The 20,347-nt window shown below is 46.5% G+C and overlaps 1 protein-coding gene across 2 annotated transcripts in view; it reads left to right on the top strand.

Moving 5' to 3' along the window:
• The window catches only part of thsd7ba (thrombospondin, type I, domain containing 7Ba), a 1,603,431-nt gene that overhangs the window by 112,406 nt on the left and 1,470,678 nt on the right, over nt 1-20,347 (top strand). For both annotated transcript variants that reach the window (XM_072472193.1, XM_072472199.1), the window contains exon 2: nt 1,229-1,403. In XM_072472193.1, the coding sequence (XP_072328294.1) occupies nt 1,262-1,403 (142 nt within the window). In that variant the 5' untranslated portion in view covers nt 1,229-1,261. The remainder of the gene's footprint in view (nt 1-1,228; nt 1,404-20,347) is intronic.

Raw genomic sequence — 20,347 nt, 5'->3', positions numbered from 1 at the left:
TTCTATCCACTACAACTAGGCCTGACCACACTAGCAGCCCTGAGCTAAATCTCTGCCTTTGTTCTCCTCACAGTCTAATCAGCCAAAGAGCCTTGAGGGCTGCTCGCTTCCCCCTTTATACCTGCCAGTGCTGCCCCCTAGTGGTCTTTCCATTTCCCATCAGCCCCCTGTACATACCCATGTAAAGATCACTACATGCAGTAGATCCATTAATATTTGGAAAGAAAAACATAAATAGCACAGGTATATTCTTTGTTAAAACTGAATCTCTTCTCCAACATTGATGGACCATCTATTAGTCCATTACAGAGGCATGACTTCTTAGTCGTGGAGTTTTGAGGGCCAGAGGTCCAAAATTGCCCACTCCCCCCATTACCACATGTCCTGTTTCAAATGTTAATGTACTGTATCAGCAATATTATTTTCTGAAAGAGATGCGTAATTTATGTTTAAATAAGCAAATAGTAATGGCTTCCGCCGTCGCCCATGGGACCCTGTTACAGAGTTTGACCATTCACTTCCACGAATAGATTTTGAAATTTCCTCCATTTAAACCGCAGGCCATCTCTACTGCGTCTACCGCAGCACGGTAGCACAAGTGGCTGGCTCTGTGGCTTCACAGCTCCAGGGTCCCAGGTTTGATTCCCCGCTGGGTCACTGTCTGTGCGGAGTCTGCATGTTCTCCCCGTGTCTGTGTGGGTTTCCTCCGGGTGCTCCGGTTTCTTCCCACAGTCCAAAGATGTACAGGTTAGGTGGATTGGCTATGATAAATTGCCCTTAGTGTCCAAATATGTTAGGAGGGGTTATTGAGTTACAGGGATAGGGTGGAAGTGAGGGCTTAAGTGGGTCGGTGCAGACTCGATGGGCCGAATGGCTTCCTGCACTGTATGTTCTATGTTCTACCGATTCTGGACAAAGTGAAATAACTGGTCATGGTCTATCTTTACCTACCCCCATTATAACCCTATCATGTCACCTTTATCCTTCCCAGCAAAACATGCCTAATTTACAAAATTACTCTTTATAATGTGACCTCTGCATCAATTTTGTACGTGAGAAGCGAAGTGGGATCCGCTCTAGAAACATAACTGGGGCTTCTAAGATGAGCTGCGATGTGGTTTTGTGTTGACTTTCCTTTACGACTAGTTTTTCAAACAACTTGACTATTAACGTACTGGAAAAACCAAGGTAAATGTGTGAATAATCAAACCTGTTTTTTCATCTCCAGAAACTGAAGTGTTAAGACGAAATTCTCTGGACTATGAGCCTGAGAGATGAGTTGGTCGTGGTGGGATGGATGTGGCAGAATTTGAGAAAATCCGTGATGCTTTGGATCTTCATTTTTCTACAAACGCAAGCTAACAATGAAGCACATAATGAAGCACGGTACATATGGAGAACAGGTAAAGCTCCAAAGTAACCAAATGTGCAGCCCGTTGCACACCTGTCTCTGTGTGGCGGGCTACTCAATGTCACTGACTAATTTTGTTTCTGTACTTCAGAGATTATGCTCCTGCAAGATAATTCTTTTATGAAATGTTGTAATTAACTGAAACAAACTTAACTGCTTAATGATAATGTCATATTGTTTTACATCACACTTGGGTGTACAAATTTATCAAATCAAATATTGAATTTATTATTTTTATTTTATTTAAAAAAAGAGATTTTTTTTTTCCAATTAAACGGCAATTTAACGTGGCCAATCCACCCACCCTGCACGTTTATAGGTTGTGGGGGTGAGAACCATGAAGACACGGGGAGAATGTGCAAATTCCACATTGGCAGTGACCCGGGATTGATCTCGGATCCTCGGCGCCATGAGGCGGCAGTGCTAACCATTGTGCCACCTTGCCGCCCCCAAGTACTGAATATATCAATGAATAAGACCCTGATAGTCACAAATCAGATTTTTATCACTTGTAATCAGTTTATTCACCAAAAAAATAACTGTTGTGTTTGTTAATTGCTTGTGGATGACCAGCAACACACTATACATATGTTTGATATTCTTGGTGAAAGCAATAGTCTATATTGAAAGGTGAGTGTGTAAGATTGCTGGTCCAGGAGCTGTATGACTATAGTGTCCTTCATTTACAGAGGTCCTGTGCAGCTGCTTCATTGTAAATTTTATGCTCTGACTTTGCATTTATTAAATTGTGCAAATGATTCCTTGTTATTGTCCAGGTCCTTCTTGTCAGTGACACTGATAATCAGCCACTTATACAACAGCTTTTATGTAGAAAGTGGCCAAAGGCATTTCGCAGAGAATTGTAGGTTGAGAGTTAAGAGAGACAATTGAAAAGCAAGGAGAAGGTATTGTAAAAGAAGGAATGTTTTTAGAAATTTTTTAGAAGCAGGAGGAAAAGTAGCAAGAGGATCTTGGAATAGGTCTGTGACACCTGAGGAATCTGCCGTTAATGGTACAACAGATAGGGCGTACAGTGGATGCCAGAATTGATAGACCGAAGAGAACTCTGAAATGCAATGCAAGATAAGGGCAGCATTTTGGAGGTGGCTTTGGTAATGGATAGCACTTTGGCCTTAAGGCATGAAGTTTTGCATGCAGGTTAATTTGAGAGCCAGTGAGAGGGACATTTAAAGCAATTCAATAGGTTTGGATATGGATAGGCGGTGGGGGAGGGGGGGGGGGGGGGGAGGGGGGTAGAATCTCAGTTGAAGATTAATGGTTCCCATTTAAAAGCAGAATAATTACAAATCAAGTGCTAATAAACACGGATTAAAAGTGTTTGACTGACCAGATTGATAAAGTATTAGTGAAAGAAACAACCAATGATAACATTGCAGCTGAATGTTGAAGGAAGCCACTGGAAAAATAATCCAAACATATAAAACAAAGGCCGGAGAGGTGAAGATGGAATTATAAACGAATACAGTTATGGAAGCTAAATGTAAATTTACAATATTTTTCAGTATTGTACTGCCAAAGAGCTTATATAAAAACAGATGAATTGAAAAATTGAAAATGGTGTGAATTTGTGAATTGTCTGAAAAAAGAGATATTGTGTCCTTTGGGAAAAAGGAATTAATCTTGGTCGATTCTATGCTACTTTTAACAACTTAATTATGTTGCAGTAAGGGACATCTGCTAAAAATTGATCACAATCATTGGCACTAATCTTTTGAAAGAAATGACTTTCCTTCTTATTTTTCCATAATCTGCTGAGGGATTTTAATTGATCTTAATGTTATTTAATATTCAATTACCAACCAGGGGGCTGGTTTAGCACAGGGCTAAAGATCTGGCTTTTAAAGCAGACCAAGGCAGGCCAGCAGCACGGTTCAATTCCTGTACCAGCCTACCCCAAACAGGTGCCGGAATGTGGCGACTAGGGGCTATTCACAGTAACTTCATTGGAAGCTTGTGACAATAAGCGATTTTCATTTTCATTTCATTCCAATTTGACAAGCTGACTAATAGACTACTGCTTTCATCACAGCTAACCGTGCTGGAGATTCATTGTTACAAAGAAACCTGTACACTACAATGTCATACTGCACTTTTTAAATCTATGCATGTTGTTTCATGAAATAATCAATATAATGGAATAGATAGAAGACAAAGATTAGTTGTGGAATCTCATGAAGGAGTACGATAACTAATTCAATAAATGTAAAATGTCATGGATGTTCTGCAGAAATATATTTGGCTGAAGGGCCAATGCATGAAATAATACATGCATTAATGAGCATGTATTAAGGCATGGTAGGGTTTGAAGATTCTGTTGCAGCTTGGAAAGCTCAATTTATTATTAATAGAGATTGATTACTAGGCTTGTTACTCAAAGTGAATTTAACATCCTATTGGAAACTAAGTATTTTGTATTCCCATTTTTTCATGTTATCCTTTCATTGTATGGAGTGAGATATTTCTGTATTACAGTCATTCTTTCATGCAGAGAATTACAGCAAAGTGCGTCCATTTCCACAAGTATCAAATATATGCTTTGATGACAACATTGCATTCATGGATGAGTGTGACAATGCAGGGCTTGTAAACCTGATTGATACAGTGCAATTCTCAGCTATTCTTGTATATTATTAATATTTTGGCTTGTTCCTTATCTGCAGCATCAAAGCAAAGCGACATGCCTCCCAAAGAGCTAATTTCACTTTCAAAGCAGTCCAGAGCTAGGTGTCTGGCTTCATGGCATTGTTGCTGAAATTAGAAAATAATGAAACTTTGCTTGTGCAAATTCTAAAACCCGATTCCCTCTGTGATCAGCACTTCCATTTTGTTCTCAGTAGTGCGATAATGATTGCAGCTTCAGATGCTGCTGATGTGATAAAGAGATTGATTAATTTTACTTGAAAGGGCATATGCTCAAAGAGATTCAGATCGGCACGCCAAGAAGGATGATTCAAAGTCCCAGTAGTGTTCTGAAGCTTCATATGTGTTGACATTCAGCTACTGATAAAAAGACGACCCAGCGCTTTTTTCCAAGATATTTACAGTGCAAACAAATATTTTTATTTTTCCACATTCCTTGAAGATGGAATTGCTTTTATTACACGTGGATCCAAGAGATTTATAAAATGGAAATCTTTGTTCTCAAAGCTCAGATAGAAAATCTGTAATTGCATGTGAGCTCACTACTGTCTCTAGCCAGTGGGACCCAAAAAGGCATGTAGATTAAAATGAACTGAACCAAAAATGTCAATTTTTCATAAAGCACATTTACAAATCATTAGGAGCACAGAAATGGTTACACAGGCATGTAAATCACAAGAATTTTGGACAAGGTAACTGTAATGAAAGTACTGCACAGATGCTAGCCATTCACCCCAACTGATTTGTGCTGGTGTTTATAAGCCAATCAAGTCCCCTCACATTCTAATAACCTCTTCCCATCTTCCCTCGTACCGCTTAAATATATCAATACTATTGACATCAACCAGTTGCGGCAGCGATTTTCACATTTCCACCATTCTCTAAAGAAATCCCTCCTAAATTCTTTATTGCCTCTGTTGGCAACTTTTAAAAAACATTTATGCAGCCGTGTTCTGGACTAGGGGAAATGTTTTCTTCACATCCACTTTGTTGTACCATTTCAGAATTTTAAAGACCTCTGTCGAGTTTCCTGTTCGCCTTCTCTTTTCCAGAGAAGAGTCCTGGCCTACTGAATCTTTCTTTTATATCACATCTTCTCAATGAGGGGAACATTGCGTATGTTATTTCTGCACTTTCTCCAGTGCTTTGATGAAATAGTTTTGTAATTCAGATAGGCGCACGGTGCTCCCATGTATCATTTAACTTAGGTTCTATACAAGATATCACTACCTCTCTACTTTTGTGTTGTATTCTTTTAAAAACAAACCTCAGTGCAGTGAGATGTAAGAAATTTGTTTAGATTCACAAATTATACATGTATACAAATTCAGTCAAATTCTCCCAATAGTATAACAAGAAGAAGGTAGTTCACAAAAGTTGAATGAAGGATGGTTAGGGGCTAATTAATATGGTAAATGGCTATTTGTTGGTGGCTTATGCCAGGAAAAAAAAATCCAACATCAATCATATATACTGTGTGCTCTGGGATTTTGTTGGCAAAGCAGAAGTTCCCAGTTTAAAGGGCTGAAAATCAATACATTCTCCAAGACAAATGGACTTTATGCCAGGGTATTTAAAAAGACGAGGAAGAGATTTATGAAGCTTTGATAATTTTGAAGGAATAAGTGAATTCTGGGAAGTTTGAACACACCAGAAACAAACTATTATATTTCCCAAGTTCCAAAAAAGAGAGAATCTCAATGGGGTGGGTGGAGCGGAGGTGGGGCTGGTTAGTAATGAATTTGTGAACTTCCAGCAGAAGCAGAAATTCGCTAAAGAAGTCTTCATACTGAGGGTCATTCATACCTACTCAGTATGGGGGGTAATGAGGTTCTGTTCATAGCTTGCCCGGAAGTGAATGTATAGCTGGAAGAGACTTGCTGAGAAATTGCACTGATGCGTTTGAACCCTGTTGTTAGCCTTTTGCCAGTGGTAGCTAGCATTCGTGCCTCGGTGTGAGATGGTTGGTGCAGTCAAGCCCCACTACAGAGCCTGCGGCACATAATCTGGCAGGTGGTGGTGGGGGGGGGGGGGGGAGGGGGGGGACCTCAATGCGGTACAGGGGGAGTGCCACCCAGTCAGTTCTGGTGACCTTTAGATGAAATATTAAAGCTCAGTCCTCTCGGGTGGAAGTAGAAATTCCAAAAGAAAGAGTGGAGTCGTTTTTCCCTGTGCCCTAGCCAATAATTACCCATCAACCATGAGCAAAAACAGATCATGTATTCATTTGTTTCATTCCTCTACGAAAACCTTGCTGCTGTGTTTCCTCCATTACAACAGTGACTGCATTTTGCTGCAGTGTGTTTTGGCAACTGCTGAAGTCATGAAATGTATAAATGCAAGAGCTTTCCTCCCGTTGTGATTAACGGTTGTTTTTATGCCTTCGTTTGAATGTCAAAATATTGAGTAGGTATAAATGTTCCCTGATAGCAGGAATTGTTGCAAATTTCTGCTTCTCCAGGCAGGTGATGAGTTGAGGGCACTTGAACGCTGTTAATAATGTTTTATTTCACATTGTGCACTTTTGAATTATTTTAATGCTTGACAAAAGTCGGTACTACTATTTGCTCTCTGAACAATTAAGAAAGCTGTCGGAGAATGGTGCTTTGTACATGTGGTCTCAGACCAGCAAAGTACTTTTGAAATAGCATAAGTAATGTATACAACTGAGTTTTAAGCTTTGCCTCAGATGCTCAAACCATGGAATCAGCCTGGTTTACTGAATGTATTTAATATATTTTTGGTTTTGCTGCATCTGGGAAAAAGCAAGTCTTTACATCTAGTTAGTCCCATTTTGAATTTCAATGGTGACAGCAATATAGCAGACTCTTCATTGGATTGACCTAAAATCTTTAATGTTGATTCTAAACACCCTCTAAATTAAGGATCAGAGTACATTATGAATGGAAATACAATCCATGCATGCCAAGGTTTCCTATCCTCGTGGAATGAATGGGAGTTTCCCAGAATCGGGATTCCTCCCTGGGGTCTCCTGGGCTAAGGAGATCAGAGATTTAAAATTGACACCCCGGACATGCACCCCCAGCCCATGGTGTCACCCACAGAGAGCGGGTAGGGGAGGGGGAGTGGCTGGGAATTTGGAATTGGTTGGATTTTTGAATTGCTGGGCCAAAACCTGACTGACATTGGGACTAAATAGGGGTGTTGATCCTGCATGGGGGTGGGGGGGGGGGGGGTGCAATGGGTCCGCAGCCAGCTTAATTGGCTGCTGCCAGACCCAGTATCCAATCCAGGATAGCAGGTTAGCTGTCCATGCTGCCAGCCCAATCAGGGAGTTGGCAGCTCTGCAGTTTCGGGATGTCACTGAGAGAGGTGGCTGCTATTGAGGCTCCAAGGAGAATGAGAGGACAGGGGAGCTAGAATTTATTTTTCTCTGCTGAGGCTAGGCAGGCAGGCTCTGGGGATTGGACAGGAAACTTCTCCAGTGGCAGTGATAGGGCAGTGGCCGTTTGCCATTGGAGACCCCCTCCTTGGGCCATGGAGCCTCCTGATCTGATGCACCCCTGGGAAGCTGCTGAGAAGTCTCTTCCGTACATCTTGATGCCGCTCCACAAGGCAAGGGGGCTCGTTGCCATTGGAAAGATGCTTGAGGCCTAAACTGTGACCTTTAATGGGGCTTTTAAGTGACTAAATTAGACATCCGCCTCTGGTCGGCACGTCTGAGACGTTTCTGTTCCTGCAATTGGTAAGGTGGTTCAGTGGCAGGATTGACTCGGGCAACACTCTTGATACGGCTGTCTGAAATTTCACTGCCCTTCCCCCGCCTCTTGGACTGCCACTCGGGGGCTGGCAAAATGTCTCCTGTAAGTGTGAGTCATTGTGAAGTCTCAGTCTGACTTCCAGGATCAACTCAGTTGTGTTTATGGGATTGTATAACGAATTCTTGCTAAAGAAATGTTATTATAGAGCTTTAACCAGAGGTAAGAGCAAGAGTAGGCTGCTGTGTATCAATTATAGCCATGATGTGGAGATGCCGGCGTTGGACTGGGGTGAGCACAGTACGAAGTCTTACAACATCAGGTTAAAGTCCAACAGGTTTGTTTCGATGTCACTAGCTTTCGGAGCACTGCTCCTTCCTCAGGTGAATGAAGAGGTCCCTCTTCATTCACCTGAGGAAGGAGCAGCGCTCCGAAAGCTAGTGACATCGAAACAAACCTGTTGGACTTTAACCTGGTGTTGTAAGACTTCGTACTGTGTATCAATTAGACATCAGGCTATGCTCTCTGAAATCTTCCGTCAGATCCGGACAGCATCTGTCAGTTTTTGGATTGGGGAACGTTCTGGTTCCTGCGAAAACTACTTGGAATTGTCTTGCCCTGTTGGTATCTGATTTACATGTATGTGTTATCCTGACACTTTTTGGTGGCATTCCCTATAATATCCTGGTCAGTTCCTGATGCCTCTTTGGGTTTCTAAAGTGCCTTACTGCCCGACCTTATGTACATTGGGTAATTGAGATGCCCCACCCCAAGGGGGGAGCTTGTGCTCCGTAAGGAGAATGGGGAAGATGAGCATTCACCTCGTAGGTCTCGTGAGGGATATTACACCAATCTTTGAGGTAATTGCAATAGTATTTGTAGAAGCCACATGGTCAGATTGCTACATAATCAAATTAGAATCAGTTATTTTATTCTGTTCTAAATTAATATGTGTGGTGTTCTTTGCGGTTCTAATCTGAGGATGGTCAGCATAGTGTTCACAAAGACAACAACTAGCTTTTATATTGAACAAAGCTATTGATTTATTTACACCACTTAATTGGATTTGACACTTACTCCTACATAATAAAGAGTTGATAATAAACACAATCTACCCTAATCTATGACTAATCTCTACACTAATACAATAACTATGATCTGCTCTCACTCACACTGTCTTTCCTACAATCTGTCTTCTAGCTTTCTCCTCCACCTCTCACCCAGAAGGCTTAGCATCGATGCTTTATATAGTTCTGCATCTAGCTCCGTCTAGTGGTTAATTTGGACATAACATCAACCCTTACAGTTCTCTACATTTATCATAATGTCACAATATGATAATTGAAAAAATGAACTAAAACCATAGAAAATGTCATAAATACGTCATTGTTTATGGCCTAATAGATCATCTGAACTATGGGCTCTCAATGTCTAAGTGTATATCATCCATTAACCCCAAATTGACAACCGTTTTTATCTAGACACATTTAAATCTATTGGAAACGCCATTTACTGACAAGTAGAATAGAAACTTTTGGCTATCTGCAACATTTCCAGCACATGTTCACTTTTATATTAGCAAATTACTGCGGATGCTGGAATCTGAATCCAAAGAGAAAATGCTGGAAAATCTTAGCAGGTCTGGCAGCATCTGTAGGGAGAGAAGAACTAACGTTTCAAGTCCAGATGACCTTTTGACAGATGCTGCCAGACCTGCTGAAATTTTCCAGCATTTTCTCTTTGGTTTACTTTTATATTACAAGCTTGAGCAGTCCAAATCTGGCAATAACATAGTCAGGCAGTTTTGTGGTGCCTTCATTTGAGAGTGCGCTGGGGCTGTACGTCTATTGTCCGCTGCTGTGAGTTCAGAGGTCAGGAATTCAGATACATTCAGATCTGGCCTCCTCCACTAAACTCTACAACGCATTGTTTGAGGTGTGGTCAAGTTTGGAGAGATGGATGGATTCTTAGGCCAGGTGGTTCCTCATGCCTGGCCTGGTGGAATATGGTAGGGACGTACATCAAGTAGGTGGGTTGACCTGCTGAGTGGCAGCTGTGGAGATTTCCTGGGATGGGGTTCAGGCATGGGAACTGAAGATTTCTGCTCCCTCTGTAGAGATAGCCAACAGAAATCTTTTCTTCATCTTTTTCTGTGGTGGGGGTTGCTGAGTGGGGGGTGGATTGGTAACATAGATCATGCAATTTGCTCCACTTTTTGAGGCCTCTCCCTTCTGAAAGGTGCACGAGACAGACCCCAGTGGTCGCTTTGCCTCCTGGCATTATTTATATTGAATTACGTGTCTCTCATCTTGCATACATTGGTGGGGTCGCTGCTAGAGGTCACTGGTGGACAGCATATGCTTGGATTGAGTGTCTGTGAGTTTTCATCCCCTTTAACATCAGAACATTTAAATTTTAAATGAGCTGATCTACATATTAACAGTTTCAAATGCTTTACTTGCAACAGTGATGCCAATATATGTTTATACAGTAAATAATTGAGTATGATGTTAGCATGTGATAATTGTCATCTGCCAAACATCCATTGTAGTTTGACATTTAGATCACTTGCGTTTTTATCAGACTGCACTTATAACTTTTATTTCAAATTTGAAAGCTGTTCGGCTACAATTGGGGCATTTGACAGGAGTAATTGACTTGAACATTTAAGCTCAGCTTTCTAAACTGATTCTAGCTGTTACTCCGCTAGGAAATAAGCTCTTGGAATACAAAGTAAATCCCACAATGAATTGCAACCCAACACTATTAACAGTGCACTAAAATTTACCAAGGGAGTACCGAAGAATGAATAAAAAAGAAGACTTTGACATTGTACAAGAAACAAATTGGAGTTGAGTAAATGCTTAATTGGGTTGTTCATGTCCTAATGTAAACTCTATGGAGGTTTCAGATAACATGGCTTAAAAGCACCCAAGTTGTATGCTGGGCAAGAAACGCTGATTTCACTGTGATACCACTGCAAACTGTGGCAGTGATAAAGGAGAAGTGTTTAAAAGCAGAGTAGGCTTTTTGCCACTGAATCTTTACTGCTCCCTTTTGAACTGAATGAAACACTAAGCTGCACACAAAGTTAGAAAGCGGAGCCTGAAATTTAAAAAGCTAGCACATTTGATCTGAATATTCTGAGTGGCCTCAATTAATACCCTTGCCAATTAGAAACAAAATCAGGTACCAGAACAGTTGAATGCAACAAATACAGATACCAAGCTTGCAAATATTTACAATGGATTGCTTTCTTTCCACGTCCACCAAACAAGATGGTCGTATCACAAGAACATTTAATAATCATGCTAGTGATGCAATTAGTCTGAAATGTTTGGATACTGTTGGGGGAGGTGGCTATCAGGGGATAGCAGCAGCAGCAGCCAGAGCAGGGCACCACAGCTGGCTCTTTTGTTTAGCAGGGTGGGTCAAAGAGCAATAGAACAATAGTTATAGGGGACTCTATAGTTAAGGGTATAGATAAGCTCTTCTATGGACGTGAAAGAGACTCCAGGATGGTATGTTGCCTCCCTGGTGCCAGGGTCCAGGATGTCTCTGAACAGGCAGAAAGCATTCTGAAGGGAGTGCTTGAACAGTCAGAGTGGTACATAGTGGTACTAACAACATAGGTAGGAAGAGTGAAGGGGTCCTGCAGTATAAGACCATAAGACATAGAAGCAGAATTAGGCCACTCGGCCCATCGAGTCTGCTCCGCCATTCAATCATGGCTGATATTGTTCTCATCCCCATTCTCCTGCCTTCTCCCCATAACCCCTGATCCCCTCATTAATCAGACCAATTGCAGCAGCAGTTTAGGGAGCTAGGTAGAAAGTTAAAAAGCAGATCTCTGGGGTTGTAATCTCAGGATTACTCCGTGTCACATGCCAGTGAGGCGAGAAATAGGATGATAGTACAGCTCAACACGTGGCTAAACAGCTGGTGTAGGAGGGAGGGTCTCGTATATCGGGACCATTGGGACCTCTTCTGGGGCAGGAGGGACCTGTACAAGAAGGACGGGTTGCATCTAAACTGGAGGGGCATAAATATTCTGGTTGGGAGGTTTACGAGTGTCACACGGGTGGGTTTAAACTAGTTTGGCAAGGGATGGGAATCAAAGCAAAGGTGAATTAACTGAAGAGGAACTAGAGAGTAGTGCCAGTAAGACTCGGAGGAAGTGCAAGCAGGGTGTGGTTGCTGATCAAAGAGGGTCAAGTGGACTAAAGTGTAGTTGTTTCAATGCAAGAAGTGTAACAGGTAAGGCGATTAATTTAGAGCTTGGATTAGTACTTGGAATTATGATGTTGTTGCCATTGCAGAGACTTGGTTAAGGACAGGGGCTGGTTTAGCACAGTGGGCTAAATCGCTGGCTTGTAATACAAAACAATGCCAGCAGCGCGGGTTCAATTCCCGTATCAGCCTCCCCGAACAGGTGCCGGAATGTGGCGACTAGGGGCTTTTCACAGTAACTTAATTGAAGACTACTCGGGACAATAAGCGATTATTATTATAGGACTGGCAGCTAAACATTCCAGGATTTTGATGTTTCAGGAGACTGAGAGGGGGATATAAAAGGGGTGGGGGAGTTGCACTACTGGTTAAGGAGAATATCACAGCTATACTGCGGGAGGACACCTCATACTCATACTACAGAGAATATGATGTGGAGATGCCGGCGTTGGACTGGGGTGAGCACAGTACGAAGTCTTACAACACCAGGTTAAAGTCCAACAGATGGTGGGGGATGAATGTAATGCGACATGAATCCCAGGTCCCGGTTGAGGCCGCACTCATGTGTGCGGAACTTGGCTATAAGTTTGTGCTCGGCGATTCTGCGTTGTCGCGGGTCCTGAAGGCCGCCCTGGAGAACGCTTACCCGGAGATCAGAGGCTGAATGCCCTTGACTGCTGAAGTGTTCCCCGACTGGAAGGGAACATTCCTGCCTGGTGATTGTTGCGCGATGTCCGTTCATTCGTTGTCGCAGCGTCTGCATGGTCTCGCCAATGTACCACGCTTCGGGACATCCTTTCCTGCAGCGTATGAGGTAGACAACGTTGGCCGAGTTGCACGAGTATGTACCGCGTACCTGGTGGGTGGTGTTCTCACGTGTAATAGTGGTATCCATGTCGATGATCTGGCACGTCTTGCAGAGATTGCCATGACAGGGTTGTGTGGTGTCGTGGTCGCTGTTCTGAAGACTGGGTAGTTTGCTGCAAACAATGGTTCGTTTGAAGGCAAGTAGTGGGGGTGTGGGGATGACCTTGGCAAGATGTTCATCGCAGGCCAGATGTCCATCTGGACTGCGAAATCCTACCAACTGTCCTGGCTTGGTACAATTCACACCTCTTTAACCTGGGGTTACCCCATCTCTGGATCTGTAAAGATTTAATCACCTGCTAATGCTCGCATTCCAAGCATTGTTTGGCATCTTTGAATTTGTCTATATATGTGTTTCTGGAACAGACCTCTTCATTCACCTGAGGAAGGAACAGCGCTCCGCAAGCTAGTGACATCGAAACAAACCCGTTGGACTTTAACCTGGTGTTGTAAGACTTCGTACTGTACAGAGAATATCACAGCTCATACTGCGAGACAATATGGGTAGAGCTCAGGAATAGAAAGGGTGTAGTCACGATGTTGGGGGTTTACTATAAGCCTCACAACAGCCAGTGGGAAATCGAGGAACAGACATGTAGGCAGATTTTGGCAAGGTGTAAAAGTATCTTCTCCTATATTGACTGTGACTCATGCAGTGCTAGGGGCGTGGATGGGGCAGAGTTTGTAAGGAGCATCCAAGAGGGCTTCTTGGAATAATATGTAGATAGTCCAACTAGGGAAGGGGCCTTACTGGACTTGGTATTGGGGAATGAGCCCGGCCAGGAGATCAATGTTTTAGTAGGGGAACAGTTCAGGAACAGTAACCCCTTTGTTTAAGAGGGGAAGCAAAGATAATCCAGGAAATTACAGGCTGGTGAACCTTACATCAATGGTAGGGAAATTACTGGAGAAGGTTCTTCGAGATGGGATTTACTCCCATTTGGAAGCAAGTGGATGTATTAGTGAGAGGCAGCATAATTTTGTGAAAGGGAGGTCGTGCCTCACTGATTTGATGATTTTTCGAGGAAGTGACGAACATGATTGATGAGGGTAGGGCAGTGGATGTTGTCTACATGGACTTCAGTAAGGCCTTTGACAAGATTCCCCATGGCAGACTGGTGCAGAGGTTGAAGTTGCATGGGATCAGAGGTGAACTGGCAAGATGGATACAGAATGGGCTCTGTCATCGACGACAGAGGATAGCAGTGGAAGGGAGTGTTTCTGAATGGAGGGCTATGACTAATGGTGTTCCTCAGGAATCAGTGCTGGGACCTTTGCTGTTTGTAATATATGTACGTGATTTGGATGATAATGTAACTGGTTTGATGAGTCACTTTCCGGCAACACACAGGTTGGTGAAATTGCAGTTAGCGATGAGGACTGTCAGAGGATACAGCAGGATATAGATCAGTTGGAGACTTGGGCAGAGAGATGGCAGATGGAGTTTAATCCAGACAAATGTGAGGTAATGCACTTTGGAAGGTCTAATACAATTGGCAAATATAGGGCGGGATTCTCCCCTAACCGGTGGGGCGGGCCGTACCGGTGCCGAGGAGTGGCGTGAACCACTCCGCCGTCGGGCCGCCCCGAAGGTACGGAATCCTCTGCATCTACAGGGGCTAGCCCGGCGCCGGCGGGATTGTCGCCGACCGGTGCCAAAGGGCCTCCGCCGGCACGAGTTGGAGCATGCGCAGGAGCGCCAGCGTGTACTGGCGTCATCCCAGCGCATGCGCAGGGGGGTTCTTCTCCACGCCATCCATGGCGGACCGTTAGAGCGGCTGGCGCGGAGGGAAAGAGTGCCCCCATGGGCACCGTGGGGGCTGCCCCCCCGTGACAGGAACCCCCCGCACCCCCCCGAGGACTGTGCAGACAGCCCGCAGAGCCAGGTATCGGCAGTACGGACCTGGTGTAATCTACGCCGGCAGGACTGGCCAAAAACGGGCGGACGCTCGGCCCATCGAGGGGCGGAGAATCGCTGGGGGGGTTGGCGCTGCCAACGGCTCCATACCGGCGCGGCGCGATTCCCGCCCCCGCCGATAAACCGGCGTCGGGCCGTGATTCACGCCATCCCCCTCGCCAATTCTCCGGCCCGGTGGGGGGTCGGAGAATCCCGCCCATACAGTCAATGGCAGAAACCTTAATAGTATTGATAGGCAGAGGAATCTGGGTGTACAGGTCCACTGGTCACTGAAAGTTGCAACGCAGGTGGAGATGGTAGCCAAGAAGGCATACGGCATGCGTGCATTTATCGGCCAGGGCATAGAGTTTAAAACTTGGCAAGTCATGTTGCAGCTTTATAGAACCTTAGTGTGGTGAACCACTGTATTAGGGGATGTAAGGGAGGACCTGCACTACAGGTTCGCCGGTAGCCCCTGCTAGCTGGCTCCGCCCACTAAGATTTGTATAAATATGCGTGACCTCCACTGCCCTGCCATTTCGCCAGTTGCAACAGGAGGCCATGCATCTGACTGCAATAAAGCCACAGTTGTACCCAATCTGCGACTTTGTGCAATTGATTGTGCATCAATTTATTGCAGTCAGATTTTTCCACAGAATGGATGTCAGAATCAAACCAGATCACCTGCAGCTGGATCCGCACTCGCCCGACACCAGAAAAGACTTTACTCGCTGGCTAGCCTGTTTTGAGGCCTACATCAACGCTGTAGACCCCGCGCCAACGGAAGCTCAGAAGATAAACGTCCTGTACTCCAGACTGAGCTCCAGCGTGTTCCCGTTGATCCAAGACGCCTCGAATTACGCGAAAGCAATGGCACTCCTTAAAGAACACTATGCTCAAAAGACAAACACGCTCTTCGCCAGGCATGTACTCGCCACCCGCTCGCAACTACCTGGTGAGTCCATCGAAGACTTCTGGCGCGCCCTAATTCCACTCGTCCGGGACTGTGACTGTCAGGCCGTCACGGCCGCTGAACACGCGAATCTCCTCATACGCGATGCTTTCGTGACTGGAATTGCGTCGGACGGCATCCGAGAACGATTACTGGAAGGGGCCACGCTTGAACTAGCGGAGACGAAAACCTTGGCGCTCTCCATGATGGTTGCATTCCTAATGTACAGTCTTACCCCTCCCGCCGTGCTGCCCACCCTTCTACCCCTTCCTACACCTCCTGGACCCCGCCGACGACCTCCTCAGCTGGGGCCCTGCCTTCTCAATACACCTGCACCGCACGCCGATCCGCGCACCCCGTGGGTCCCCGCTGCTACTTCTGCGGTTGGCAGAATCACCCCCGCCAACACTGCCCGGCCCGCACTGCCGTTTGTAAATCCTGCAGGAAGAAGGGCCACTTTGTGGCTGTGTGCAAGGCCCGCGCAGTCGCTGCGATTGTGCCCGCTATCGCCCCCTCCCCCACGCCAAACGCACAATGGGAGCCGCCATCTCCTCTTCCCGGGGCCATATGCGACCAATGGGCGCCGCCATCGTGTCCCGACCCCGCAATGTGCGCACCATGGGTGCCGCCATTTTGTTCCCCACAGGCTCTCCGGACATCCCGAGATTGGAACCGCACACACTCGCCTTCCGAAGCATCCGACTACTACCCGCAGCTCGCTTCGATGACGCTGGACCAATCGTGCCCGCACAACCTGGCCACCGCGTCGACGACGGTGAAAATCAACGGCCACGTGACCTCGTGCCTAATGGACTCCGGGAGCACCAAAAGCTTTGTACACCCAGATACAGTAAGGCGCTGCTCCCTCCCGGTCCATCCTGCCAATCAAAGGATCTCCCCAGCCTCCGAATCCCACTCCATCCTGATTCGAGGCTTCTGTACAGTCGCCCTCACTGTCCCGGGCATAGAATTTAGTAACTTCCGCCTCTATGTCCTTCCTAACCTCTGCACTGCACTCTTGTTGGGCCTGGACTTCCAGTGCAATCTCCAGAGCCTCACCCTCAAATTCGGCGGGCCCCTACCCCCCCTTACCGTTTGCGGCCTCGCGACCCTCAAGGTCGACCCCCCCTCCCTCTTTGCCAATCTAACTGCGGATTGCAAGCCCGTCGCCACCAGGAGCAGACGGTACAGCACCCAGACCAAGACCTTCATCAGGTCCAAAGTCTAGCGGCTGCTTAAGGAGGGTATTATCGAGACCAGCAACAGCCCCTGGAGAGCCCAAGTGGTAGTGGTTAAAACTGGGGAGAAACACAGGATGGTCGTGGACTACAGCCAGACTATCAATCGGTACACGCAGCTCGACGCGTACCCCCTCCCACGCATATCTGATATAGTCAATCAGATTGCACAGTGCCGGGTCTTCACAACAATTGCCCTGAAATCCGCCTACCACCAGCTCCCCATCCGGAGGTCGGCCCATCCATACACTGCCTTCAAGGTGGACGGTCGGCTCTATCACTTCCTTAGGGTCCCTTTCGGCGTCACAAACGGGGTCTCGGTCTTCCAAAGGGAAATGGACTGAATGGTCGACCAGTACGGTTTGTGGGCCACCTTTCCGTACTTAGATAATGTCACCATCTGCGGCCATGAACAGAAGGACCACAATGCCAACCTCGGTAAATTCCTCTGCACTGCCACTCTTCTCAACCTGACCTATAACAAAGAGAAGTGTGTGTTCAGCACGACCCGGTTAGCCATTCTCGGCTATATAGTCCAAAACGGACTTCTCAGGCCCGACCCCGACCGCATACGCCCCCTCATGGAGCTCCCCCTTTCCCACTGCCCCAAGGCCCTCAAACGCTGCCTGGGGTTCTTTTCCTACTACGCCCAATGGGTCCCAAACTATGCGGACAAGGCCCGCACACTCATTCAGTCCACCCAATTCCCTGTCGCGGCCAAGGCACAACATGCTTTCGCCCGCATCAGAGCAGACATCGCCAAGACCGGGATGCACGCAGTGAACGAGTCACTGCCTTTTCAAGTAGAAAGCGATGCTTCAGACGTCGCCCTTGCCGCCACTCTAAACCAGGCAGACAGACCCGTGGCATTCTTTTCCCGCACCCTTCATGCCTCTGAAATTCGACACTCATCCGTCGAAAAGGAGGCCAAAGCTATCATTGAAGCTGTGCGGCATTGGAGGCATTACCTGGCCTGAAAAAGATTCACGCTCCTCACTGACCAATGGTCGGTAGCCTTCATGTTCAATAACACACAGCGGGGCAAGATCAAAAATTATAAAATCTTGCGGTGGAGAATCGAGCTCTCTACCTATAATTACGAGATTTTGTATCTCCCCGGTAAACTCATTGAGCCCCCAGACGTCCTCTCCCAAGGTACATGTGCCAGCGCACAAGTAGACCAATTCCAGGCCCTACACGACACCCTTTGTCACCCGGGGGTCACTCGATTGTACCATCTGGTCAAAGCTCGCAATCTGCCCTACTCCGTCGAGGAAGTAAGGACAGTCACTCGGGACTGCCAGGTCTGTGCGGAGTGCAAGACACACTTCTACCAGCTGGACCGTGCGCACCTGGTGAAGGCTTCCCGCCCCTTTGAATGCCTCAGCGTGGATTTCAAAGGGCCCCTCCCCTCCACCGACCGTAAAACGTACATTCTCAGTATGGTCGATGAGTACTCCATATTCCCCTTCGCCATCCCACGACCCAATATGACGTCTGCCACCGTCATCAAGGCCCTCAACACCACCTTCGCTCTGTTCGGTTTCCCCGCCTACATCCACAGTGACAGGGGATCCTCATCCATAAGCGATGAGCTGCGGCAGTTCCTGTTCAGCAGGGGTATCGCCTCCAGCAGGACGACCAGCTACAACCCCCGGGGAAACGGGCAAGTAGAACGGGAGAATGGGACGGTTTGGAGGGCCGTCCAGCTGGCCCTACGGTCCAGGAACCTCCCAGCCTCTCGCTGGCAGGAGGTCCTCCCTGACGCTCTACACTCCATCCGATCACTATTGTGCACCGCCACTAATACCAGACCCCATGAACGTGTTTTTACCTTCCCTAGGAAGTCCACATCCGGGGTGTCGCTCCCGACTTGGCTCGCAGCTCCAGGACCGGTCCTTCTCCGTAGACACGTCCAACTCCACAAGGCGGACCCCTTGGTGGACAGGGTTCACCTGCTCCACGCCAACCCTCAATATGCCTATGTGGAGTTCCCTGATGACTGCCAAGATACTGCCTCATTCAGGGACCTGGCACCGTCAGGTTCCACCCCAACACCCCCCACCCCCATGCGCCCCCCCCTTCCACCGTGCCACCAACATTGACCCCACCAGACCCACCCCCACCCTCCTTCCCGCACAAGACTAAGAGGATTTTGGCACGCTCCCGGAGTTCCCTGATGACTGGCCAGCATCAGCGGTGCCATCCCTACCACCGCCAGCACCGACTTCGCCGCCACCATTACGCCGCTCCTAACACCGGTTCGGCCGTATCTTTGACGGACTCCGGACCGTCAACATGGACTTTCTTTTTTTTCTTCCTTCTTTTCCCCATTCTTAACACTGTACGTAATTGCACTATGTGTATATAGTTTCACATCACCCCCGCCGGACTCATTTTTAACAGGGGGTGAATGTGGTGAACCACTGTATTATGATGTAAGGTAAGACCTACACTACAGGTTCGCCGGTAGCCCCTGCCGGCTGGCGCCGCCTACTAAGATCTGTATAATTATGCATGACCTCCACTGCCCTGCCATTTCGCCAGCTGCAGCAGGAGGCCACGCATCTGACTGCCATAAAGCCACAGTTGTACCCAATCTGCGTCGTTGTGCAATTGATTGCGCATCACTTAGTTAGGCTGCATTTGGAATGTAGTGTTCAATTCTAGTTGCCACCCTACCAGATGGATGTGGAGGCTTTGGAGAGGGTACAGACAAGATTTACCAGGATGTTGCCTAGTATGGAGGGCATTAGCTATGAGGAGAGGTTGGAGAAACTTCGTTTGTTCTCACTGGAACAGCAGAAGTTGAGGGGCGACCTGATAGAAGTCTACAAAATTATGAGGAGCATGGACAGGGTGGATCGTCAGAGGCTTTTTCTCGGGTGGTAGAGTCATTTACTGGCGGGCATAGGTTTAAGGTGAGAGGGGCAAGGTTTAAAGGAGATGTAAGCGACAAGTTAGAGGGTGGTGAAGCCTGGAACTCGCTGTTGGGGCAGGCAGTGGAAGCAGATACGATAGTGACTTTTAAGGGGCGTCTCAACAAATATATGAATAGGATGAGAATCCAAGGGTAGGGATTTTCGGTTCAGACGGGCAGCATGGTCAGTGCAGGCTTGGTTTGGAAGGCCGAAGGGCCTGTTCCTGTGCTGTAATTTTCTTTTCTCTTTGTTTAAAATACTTCTACATCTGGTGCAAGTGAAATGGGATATTCATAAGTGGCAGCTTGGTATCCATGACTTTGCTGGCCCCAAATCTTCCTGGAAAATATTTATTCCTGCCACTGATCCTTCAGGCTTGAAAGTAAATGGGTTTTTCCTGCTTTTGACAAAATAGCCCTTTCAATGTTTAAATACCTCTAGGTCATAGGCA

This window comes from Scyliorhinus torazame, chromosome 2 (assembly GCF_047496885.1).
Source record: "Scyliorhinus torazame isolate Kashiwa2021f chromosome 2, sScyTor2.1, whole genome shotgun sequence".
NCBI lineage: Eukaryota > Metazoa > Chordata > Chondrichthyes > Carcharhiniformes > Scyliorhinidae > Scyliorhinus > Scyliorhinus torazame.
This window is presented reverse-complemented; position numbering and strand designations above follow the sequence as displayed.